The 10,887-nt window shown below is 49.1% G+C and overlaps 1 protein-coding gene across 1 annotated transcript; it reads left to right on the top strand.

The window, feature by feature from the left end:
• The first annotated feature begins 319 nt into the window (after positions 1 to 319).
• LOC121866705 (extensin-like) lies at positions 320 to 9,730 on the top strand. Its single transcript, XM_042366415.1, has 2 exons — positions 320 to 475; positions 9,140 to 9,730. The coding sequence occupies exons 1-2, from the start codon at positions 320 to 322 to the stop codon at positions 9,728 to 9,730; spliced, it is 747 nt and encodes a 248-aa protein (XP_042222349.1).
• Positions 9,731 to 10,887: the final 1,157 nt, after the last annotated feature.

Here is a 10,887-nt window from a genome sequence, read left to right as displayed (position 1 = left end):
ACATTTCCAGTCATATTATACAGTAAATTCCGTACTTGTTTAGATGAATGGGAAGTGTTTGTTGAGGTGAGGTGAGGCAGGGCAAGGTGGAAGTGAGGTGAGGTGAGGCAGGTGAGGTGAGGCAGGGGAGGGGAGGGGCCATCATGAGCCACACACACCACCACCACACACACATTACCACAATACATGACCTCGTAAACGGTACCAAAATAGCTAGCCTTAGCATGATGGCCGACATTACCTCACTACTATGTCCTGGGTTTGATTCCCCGCCCGGGACAGATGTGAGCAGTGTTTCCTCCTGTACTAAAACTGAACAATGAAGAACAAACTCATGAGCAACAATGGGGAGATTAATCAAGCTACCGACCGACCCATGATGAGGAGTAACCGAGTGAGCGGAGTAACACCTAACACGGCTTTGTTTACGAGTGTTGCCTCCTACACCGCCGTGGCTCTCCTCGCTGCACTGGAGGTAAGCGAGGGAACATGACGCACCTTGAACTCAGCCCCTCCTTAGCGCCTTATTTTGAGAAACATGAGACAAATAAAACGTTCACTACATCGAACATTTTTCCTGCATGGTTAAGATAGTAGAGGAGAGAGATAAGAGTAGAGAAGGTAAGGGAAAATGTTAAGTTAAAATGAGACACAGAGAAGAGAAGTAAAGAAAGGAGAAGAGAATATTTAGAACAGCGAGAGGCGGCAGACTCAAGTAGCGAGCACCTTCATTCATCACTCCGCCTCCACTGTACCTCCTAGCAGAGCCCCTTGTAAGGTGGATAACACGCGTTAATCACCACACAGTAACATATCATGGCCGCCACAACAGAGGAGGAGGAGAGAAAAGAGTAGAAGCTGCATTCACTGGAGGAGATGTATTCTTTCTTGGGGCGACTGTTGAGGCAGGCAGGAGGAAGGTGGGGTGGTCAACAAGAGACTGATAACAAAGGAAGATTATCATGGGAAGAAAACCAGGGGTATACATCAATGGGCGTCTGTTAAGGGGCGGCCCCACGTTAAGAGTGTGGAGGACCTCTATAAGCTGGGCTGGGCAACTGACTTAATACCTGTTACGACCACTAGGACAGAGGCACACATCATCCTGTCAACGATCATGGTGGTGTGTTGACGGTGGTGATGACGACCATGGTGGTGTGTTGACGGTGGTGGTGACGACCATGGTGGTGTGTTGACGGTGGTGATGACATGGTGGTGTGTTGACGGTGGTGGTGACGACCATGGTGGTGTGTTGACGGTGGTGGTGACGACCATGGTGGTGTGTTGACGGTGTGGTGACGACCATGGTGGTGTGTTGACGGTGGTGGTGACGATCATGGTGGTGTGTGACGGTGGTGGTGACGACCATGGTGGTGTGTTGACGGTGGTGGTGACGAGATGATGGTGGTGTGTTGACGGTGGTGACGACCATGGTGGTGTGTTGACGGTGGTGGTGACGACCATGGTGGTGTGTTGACGGTGGTGGTGACGACCATGGTGGTGTGTTGACGGTGGTGGTGACGACCATGGTGGTGTGTTGACGGTGGTGTGACGAACGGTGGTGACGACCAGTGTGTTGACGTGGTGTGTTGACGGTGGTGGTGACGACCATGGTGGTGTGTTGACGGTGGTGGTGACGACAATGGTGACGACCATGGTGGTGTGTTGACGGTGGTGGTGACGACCATGGTGGTGTGTTGACGGTGGTGGTGACGACCATGGTGGTGTGTTGACGGTGGTGGTGACGACCATGGTGGTGTGTTGACGGTGGTGGTGACGACCATGGTGGTGTGTTGACGGTGGTGGTGACGATCATGGTGGTGTGTTGACGGTGGTGGTGACGACCATGGTGGTGTGTTGACGGTGGTGGTGACGATCGATGACGACATGGTGGTGTGTTGACGGTGGTGGTGACGACCATGGTGGTGTGTTGACGGTGGTGTTGACGGTGGTGGTGACGACCATGGTGGTGTGTTGACGGTGGTGGTGACGACCATGGTGGTGTGACGGTGGTGACGACCATGGTGGTGTGTTGACGGTGGTGGTGACGACCATGGTGGTGTGTTGACGGTGGTGGTGACGACCATGGTGGTGTGTTGACGGTGGTGGTGACGACCATGGTGGTGTGTTGACGGTGGTGGTGACGACCATGGTGGTGTGTTGACGGTGGTGGTGACGACCATGGTGGTGTTGGTGGGACAAGACATACACAGTTGTGAGGCAGCCAGGATAACGTCACATTATCATAGTGGCTACATTACTGTCACCGCTATTCATCCTCACCAGCTATTACGTTAAGCTCCTCACGCCTCCACAACCACCAGCTCAGCATAATACTGCAAGAGTTGTGGTCTGCCTGTAACTGTATACTGGAAGGTGACTGACTGTGGGCCGTCAACCATCATACTCCACGCCACGCACGCAAGCATCGTCTTCCCCTCCCCCTCACTACCCCCAGCCTCCAGCACCGTACCTGACCCCCACAACACCTGACCCCCACAACACCTGACCCCCACCATACCTGCCCATGACACCTAATCCACGTTCACCCACAACAGTCCCTGGAATATCGACACGACTGTTTTATCCGGCGGCGAGAAGCTGTACCACCACCAACAATACATCTTTGGCGGACACAAGATACCAGGAAAAACAGTGGAACTTTTCGGACTCGTCGGCATAGGTTAGGTTAGGTTAGGTTAGGTTAGGTTAGGTTAGGTTTGGTTAGGTTAGGTTAGGTTTGGTTTGGTTAGGTTAGGTTTGGTTATAAGAAAAGATAAAAAGACACGCGATAATATTATTGTTATCTCCCTCCACCACATCACCTCATAGTGTAGTGGGTGCTGCACCGCCCTACCACCTGTACCATCCAAGCAATTAACCTATTTTCTTCGCGGCTGTCCATCTCTCCTCTCTACTTAGCTATCCAATTGCTTTCTCTCTCCACCTGACCTCTCTACACAACCTTCCGGAGGCCACACCCAGTCCCACACGCTGTCTTATACAGGTAACTTGTCTACACTCCTCCCTACACCCTCATCACCGCCGCCCACCAGAGGAAACAGTACCGTCAAGTATGGCCGCCTCGCCCATACATCTAGTACAGCGAGGGTTGGTGTTATCGTGTCAGTTGCTACTTGTGTGAGGTCTCGTAGGCCAGGTGACCACATCACACCACCTGGAGAAGCACAAGTTGATCAATGATTCCTAACATGGCTTCACAAGCGGGCGTTCATGTCTAACTAATCTATTAACATTCTTTTCATCTGTTTTCGAATCAGTGGACGAGGGGCACAATTATGATGTGGTATATCTCGACTTTAGCAAAGCCTTCGACAGAGTCCCCCACGAAAGACTAATAAGAAAAGTGGAGGCTCATGGCATTAAAGGAGATATTCTAAAATGGATTAGGGCGTGGTTACAGGACAGAAAACAGCGAATGAGCATTAACGGCACTAAATCCCGTTGGAGCAACGTCACTAGTGGAGTTCCCCAAGGCTCAGTACTCGGACCATTATTATTTATTATATACATAAACGACATAGATATCGGCGTAGACAGCAACATAAGTAAATTTGCTGATGTCACTAAAATAGGGCGTGTTATTAAATCTGACGATGACTCCGCAAAACTAAAGGTAGATCTAAACAAATTTTTCGAATGGTCTGAAAAATGGCAGATGAGATTCAATGTGGACAAATGTAAAGTACTCAGTATAGGAGATGTAAACAGGGAAACCAGTTACCAGATGAACAACGATGTTATTAAGAAATCCGACTGCGAGAAATATTTAGGAGTAATGATAAGTAGGAATCTTAAGCCAAGTAAACAATGTGTATTTGCTCGAAACAAGGCTAATAGAGTACTTGGGTTCATACAAAGGAGTGTTAGTTACAAGACTTGCGAGGTCATCCTAAAACTATATCTTGCGCTTGTGAGACCTCACTTGGATTACGCAGTTCAATTCTGGTCACCGTATTACAGAATGGATATAGAATCCTTGGAAAGAATTCAGAGAAGAATGACAAGACTAATCCCGGGTATTAAGAACCTTGAATACAGAGACAGGTTAAAGCTTCTTAATTTGCACTCCCTCGAGAGAGACGTAGAGTGAGGGGCGACATGATCGAGGTGTATAAATGGAAGTCAGGGCTGAACAAAGGGGACATTACAAAGGTACTCTAACTATCCAACCAGGAGCGAACTCGTAACAATGGTTTTAAATTAGAAAAAAAATTGATTTAGGCGCGAAATAGGTAAACATTAGTTTGGAAATAGAGTAGTGGAAGAGTGGAACAAGTTACCAAACATCATCATTAACTCGAATACGCTGGATAGCTTCAAACAGGTTGGATGGATATATGAGAAATAGGAGTTGGGTGTGTATGGGACTGCCCAGTATAAGCCAATAGGCCCGCTGCAGTTTCCTCCATTCTTATGTTCATATGTACCGGCCTCGTCCTACCAGTGTGGCGTCTCGTAGGCGGGGTGACCACACTACCGTCTTCGCCTGCCAGCGTGATGTCTCGCAAGCCAGGTGACCACCCTGTCGGCCTCGCCGTCGGTACGGGAATGACGGCAGATACCTGTTGTTTAATTATTTCCGCTAATTGGAGGTGTGAGAAAGTATCTAAACGTTTCACTTCATTTACGGCCCCGAGATCAGTGGCCAAGTAGCATCTACATTACGTTCAAAAATTTGAATCACAAGTTGGGTCCTGATAATCTTGGTCAAGGAAAGACGTATAACATGTAAATCTTTGAGTGTGGGCCGTGTTGGGTGAGGGTGGGCCGTGTGGGGTGAGGGTGGGCCGTGTTGGGTGAGGGTGGGCCGTGTGGGGCGAGGGTGGGCCGTGCGGGGTGAGGGTGGGCCGTGAGGGGTGAGGGTGGGCCGTGCGGGGTAAAGGCTGGCCTCCTTACTCCCTCCCTTCGTTAGTAACAGATAATTAAAACAGATTTATCATTCAGAGGTGAGGTGGCCCGTAGCTACATTCGTGACCATCATGGCCCCGCCCTACATGGCCACCCAGTGATAGCCCTATTCTGCGGCTGGACCGTAACAACAACATGGCCACATTACAAATTTACTCAAAAAAATTCCCTCACCAGCCTAGTCTTAAGTCTGGTCAGCTGAGGCTTAAAGTCTGGTCAGCTAAGGCTCAACTACATCCCTTTTCGGTTTCTCTAAGACTTGTTACGAGTATTTTAAGCGATGTTAGATTTTCAAAGGTTTTTGTTTCTGTTCACAAGTAAACAATATATTTGTGACATCAACAAACAAATGAGAAAACTGGTTAAATTATGTTTACTTGAAGAGTTAGCTCATAAGGTAACTGATGACGTCACAGTATTGAAGCAGCCAGGTGAGTTTAGGTGTTCCTATGATACCTGTGGCAGGAGTACCTGGGGTGGAGGAGGAGCTTCCTAGAGGAGGAGGAGCTACTAGGGGTCGAGGAGGAGCTTACCTGGGGTGGAGGAGGTGCTTACCTGGGGTGGAGGAGGAGCTTCCTACAGGAGGAAAAGCTACTAGGGGTCGAGGAGCTTACCTGGGGTGGAGGAGGAGCATACCTGGGGTGGAGAAGGAGCTTACCTGGGGTGTAGCCTACATGGGGTGGAGGAGAAGCCTACATGGGGTGAAGGAGCCTACATGGGGGTGAAGGAGCCTACATGGGGTGGAGGAGTACCATGGGCTACAGGTAAGGGCGACGCTACACACACTCGGTTAGTGTCGGAAGTTAGGACCTTCTATGGCGGATGTTCTCACCTGACTGCTAATAAATGCTCCCTGCTGTTGCTCACCTTGAGACGACCAGCCACTCACTACCTCAGCAACACCGTCAGCCTCCGGGTTCATCATCAACAGTGGCACCAACATCAACAGTGGCACCATCACCAACAGTGGCACGATCACCAACAGTGGCACCAACACTCTTATCACCACTGAATAATCTACAGCTAAGGATCTCGACAACAATGGATCTATCTAATCAGTTTTTGGCCGGCAGTTCAGACCCTCGTACACCAATCTCACTTAACAAGAGGTGTGCCATCATCCCTGGAGGAAGGGGTGTGAAGGAGGGAGAGAGGGGTGAGGGTGTGAAGGAGAGAGGTGTGAAGGAGGGAGGGGGTGTGAAGGAGGGAGAGAGGGTGAGGGGTGTGGTGTGAGGGAGGGAGAGGGGTGTGAAGGAGGAGAGAGGGTGTGAGGGAGGAGAGAGGGGTGAGGGGGTGTGAGGGAGGGAGGGAGAGAGGGAGGGAGGGAGAGGTGTGAGGGAGGAGAGAGGGGTGAGGGGTGTGAGGGAGGGAGGGAGAGAGGGGTGTGAGGGAGGGAGGGAGACAGAGTGTCCACCTGAAGAACCATCACTCCACCCCATAATACAAGACTAATATACACAGTGTTGCAAAATTAACAGAAGATACAAGAATAATATAGATTATATTGGAAAATACACACTACTAACTACTTTATTCAATATTCCAAAATAAACGATGCATATTACAATGAGTGCTGAACAACAATTATAAACTTAGTGGCTTTATACTGCAGGCAGTCTTTTGTTTGGCACTTCCACAGAAAACCATCCTTCGATCTGGAGTAATTTGCACTTTACCATCTTAATCTGCACTCCCTCGAGAGACGTAGAGTGAGGGGCGATATAATCGAGGTGTATAAATGGAAGTTAGAGCTAAACAAATGTACTCAAACTATCCAACTAGGAGCGAGCTTGTAGCAATGATTTTAAATTCGACAAATTTAGATATAGGCGCGAGATAGGTAAACACTGGTTTGGAAATAGAGTTGGATGAGTGGAACAAGTTACCAAACATCATCAATAATTGGAATACGCTGGATAGCTTCAAACATAAGTTGGATGGATATATGAGCAATAGGGGTTGGGTGTAAACGGGACTGCCCAGTATGGGCAGCTGCAGTTTCCTCCATTCTTATGTTCTTATTCATCCAATTATCACAGCTGTCACATTTCACGCTTTAAAAGGCTGTTTTGTTGAAGCCACCGAATAACTTTTGAGGAATCATCACACAACCTAAGAAAATAAGCGCAAGATATAGTTTTAGGATGACCTCGCTAGTCTTGTAACTAACACTCCTTTGTAGGACGACAGTCTGAAAGTTAATGTGTGTCCTGGTAGGGTGATGATTATGACTACAAATTTGTGAGCCAGTGTTCTGACCTCACCATTTGGGCCTTCCACCAGACCTCACCTTTAGATTAACCAACCTGGAGGGTCCTGACCCCACCTGAAGAAAGGTCACCCCAGGTTGTCCCACCTGAAGAACCGTCACCCTGCCAAACTCTGGGGTGACGATCCTTCAGGTGATCCCAATAATAAAATAATAAATGGAGGTGGTTCCCGCTGCTCGCTGGAGAGACACACACTATTCACCCCATAAGTTAGTGTAGTGTAGTGTAAGAGCTTCCCGTATAGCGGACGATTCACACTTTTTATTATCAGTGAATTTTTTCTGGACTCCTGTGGTCATGTGATCCCCAAGGTCACCCCCCCCCCCATCCACACACCCTCCTTTCCCCTCTCTTCCTGGACACGAGCACGTACACAAGCGCACGCACATAAATAATGGTTGCCCCTCGTGTTACATAAGAATGGAGGAAACTGCAGCGGGCCTATTGGCCCATACTGGGCAGTCACATTTACCCAACCCCTATTGCTCATATATCCATCCAACCTATGTTTGAAGCTACCCAGCGTATTCGAGTTAATAATGATATTTGGTAACTTGTTCCACTCATCCACTACTCTATTTCCAAACCAACGTTTATATATTTCGCGCCTAAATCTAAATTTGTCTAATTTAAAACCATTGTTACGAGTTCGCTCCTGGTTGGATAGTTTGAGTACCTTTGTAATGTCCCCTTTGTTTAGCCCTGACTTCCATTTATACACCTCTATCATATTGCCTCTCACTCTACGTCTCTCGAGGATGGCCGAAGATGGCCGGCCCAAGGGCCACCTAGGCTTAAATTTGTTTAAGGTGTAGAAGCTGTCACCAACACAACAGCCACACCCTGAGTTAACGAGTTGCATGACTCGGTGTCAAGGAATAGTCAGAGAAGACCGGAAAACTCGCCAACTGCACTGGCTAACCATTACCCCGGAATACGATCCGCAAATCGATTAACATCCAGGTTCCCAATTACTGCTGAGTAGAGAGAGGCAAATGGCGTAAAGAAACTTGCCCATAGTTTCACCCTGCCCGAGGATGGAACCCGGGTCAGCTCGCTTGCGAGGCGAGAATGCCAGGTCGCCAACACGCACATACATACATACAGTACATACATATATACACACGCATATATATATAAACACATACACACACACAAGTCTTTCCGTTCATCATTCAGCTCAGCACCAAACACAGGGACAGAGTCACAGAATTTGAGGTTGGGGAGGCGGAGGGAGCCAGGGGTTACACCATCAGCATTACCATATCAAAGCCCTGGTGGTCATTTGGTTGGCCCACACAAGGTTCCTAGAGTTGCCGCCGCCCTACTTGGCAACACTTTTACACGCTGCAACACTTATTGATATAGTTACCGTAGTGTTTGTTGATAGTATACATAGTTACACGCACACACACACACACACACACACACACACGTCATATTTTAGGGGAAAAATTAAGAAATTCAAATAATTCAATCTCGCCTTCTGATTAACCATTATTAGTCTTTAATAAATAAATAAATAAATAAATAAATAAATAAATAAATAAATAGTATGTGTGGTGAATAATAATAAAATTAACCTTGAGGTGTATCAGGGTGGCTCACGCATCACTAAGGAGGGGCGGCGGGAAGCAGGGCGACAGGTAAGACGACACACAGAAGGACAGGTAAGAAGGAGAGGTAAGATAACAGACAGAAGGACAGGTAAGATGACAGACAGAAGGACAGGTAAGAAGGAGAGGTAAGATAACAGACAGAAGGACAGGTAAGATGACAGACAGAAGGACAGGTAAGATGACAGACATAAGGAGAGGTAAGATAACAGAAAATATGACAGGTAAGATGACAGACAGAAGGACAGGTAAGATGGCAGACAGAGATTTTTCACCTGATCTTGCACATGGAATTCACACTCCCAAAACGTTGATTAACAGACACAGGTTAACAGTCACGTAGTTAAGTACAGGTACAACAACAGCCACACAGACACACGGTACTCTACAGACATATCATGCACCCACACCATCGCCCGCCCACCCCTGCCCACGCCCTCCACGCCTCCACACACCTACACCATCGCCTACAGTCACCCTCCCACGCCCTCCACATCCACACCTACATCATCGCCTACAGTCACCCGCCACGCCCTCTCCACGCCTCCACACACCTGTCGCCTACAGTCACCGCCACCCTCCCACGCCTCCCACACCTACATCATCGCCTACAGTCACCCGCCCGCCTCACGCCCCCACACCCACACCATCGCCTACAGTCACCGCCACGCCCTCCACCCCACACCCATCATCGCCTACAGTCACCCGCCCACCCTCCACGCCCCCACACCCACACCATCGCCTACAGTCACCCCGCCCACGCCCTCCACGCCCCCACACCCACACCATCGCCTACAGTCACCCCGCCCACGCCCTCCACGCCCCCACACCCACACCATCGCCTACAGTCACCCGCCCACAGCTTTACCTCACACACAACGTCAATGGTCCGCCAAACGTTGTGATGAGTAGTATTGTCCCGCCTGAGTGAGCTAAAGAAACGCCTCACATCTGGTCCCTCCTTCCTCCATAGTGGGTGTCGTGTGTGTCGTAGTGGCGCCCCTCACCACACTATGGTGGGCCAGGCTCTTGCAGGTGTTGCTAGTATAACTCACGAGGGTTGTAATGTGACGGAAATGTTGCTAGTATAACTCAAAAGGGTTGTAATGTCACGCAAATGTTGCCAGCACAATCCACAAAGGTTGCAATGTGACGCAAGTATGTGGGAGTGTGCGCGTGTCTACAGTACAGGATACAGGTGGTAATAGGTATGCACATATGTACGTTTATGCATGCTGTCCACACACCACAGGTACACACACAGCCTTGAGTCGCATAATAAAAAAAACAATTATATTTACACAAACTGTCATGCTCGTTAGTCTAGGTAATTAACAGGTGGACACGACAAGCAACACACACACACCGCTGACCTCAAGTATCTTTTTAACTCTCCCTTCCCTTCCCTTCCCTTCCCCTCCCTTCCCCTCCCTTCTCTTCCCTTCCTTCCCTTCCCTTCCCTTCCCTCCCTCCCTTCCCCTCCCTTCCCTCCCCTCCTTCCCTCCCTAATGCTGCGTGTGTGACATGACTTTCCCGTCAAATTATAGTATTTCTTTATTCATTATCTTTTATGATTTTTTTTTAGTTTACATATAAGTTAGACTGGGTGTATGCAGAGTGGGCTAGGTGTGTATACAGGGGGTAGACTGGGTGTATAGGGGGTAGACTGGGTATGCACAGGGGGGTAGACTGAGTGTATACGGGGGTGGACTGGGTGTATACAGGGGGTGGACTGGGTGTATACAGGGGTAGACTGGGTGTATACAGGGGGTAGACTGGAGTGTGTATGAGGGGGTAGACTGAGTGTATACAGGGGGGTAGACTGGGTGTATACAGGGGGGTAGACTGGGTGTGTATACAGGGGGGTAGACTGGGTGTATACAGGGGGTAGACTGGGTGTATACGGGGGTGGACTGGGTGTATAGCAGGGAGTACTGGGTTGTATACGGAGGGATGGACTGGGTGTATACGGGGGGGTGAGACTGGGTGTATACGGGGGTAGACTGGGTGTATACGGGGGTAGACTGGGTGTATACGGGGGTAGACTGGTCCTATATGAGTGAGCTTTA

The sequence above is a fragment of the Homarus americanus genome, unplaced genomic scaffold, assembly GCF_018991925.1.
Source record: "Homarus americanus isolate GMGI-L3 unplaced genomic scaffold, GMGI_Hamer_2.0 scaffold10993, whole genome shotgun sequence".
NCBI lineage: Eukaryota > Metazoa > Arthropoda > Malacostraca > Decapoda > Nephropidae > Homarus > Homarus americanus.
Note: the sequence above shows the minus strand (reverse complement) of the source record. Positions and strands in the feature narration are given on the sequence as shown.

What these genes read in the sequence shown, in the direction of transcription:
- LOC121866705 (XM_042366415.1), top strand. Translation starts at nt 320, where the DNA reads ATGAAGAACAAACTCATGAGCAACAATGGGGAGATTAATCAAGCTACC. An exon ending in CTCTCCTCGCTGCACTGGAG is followed by an intron (nt 476 to 9,139) that starts GTAAGCGAGGGA and finishes GTTGATTAACAG; the next exon opens with ACACAGGTTAACAGTCACGT.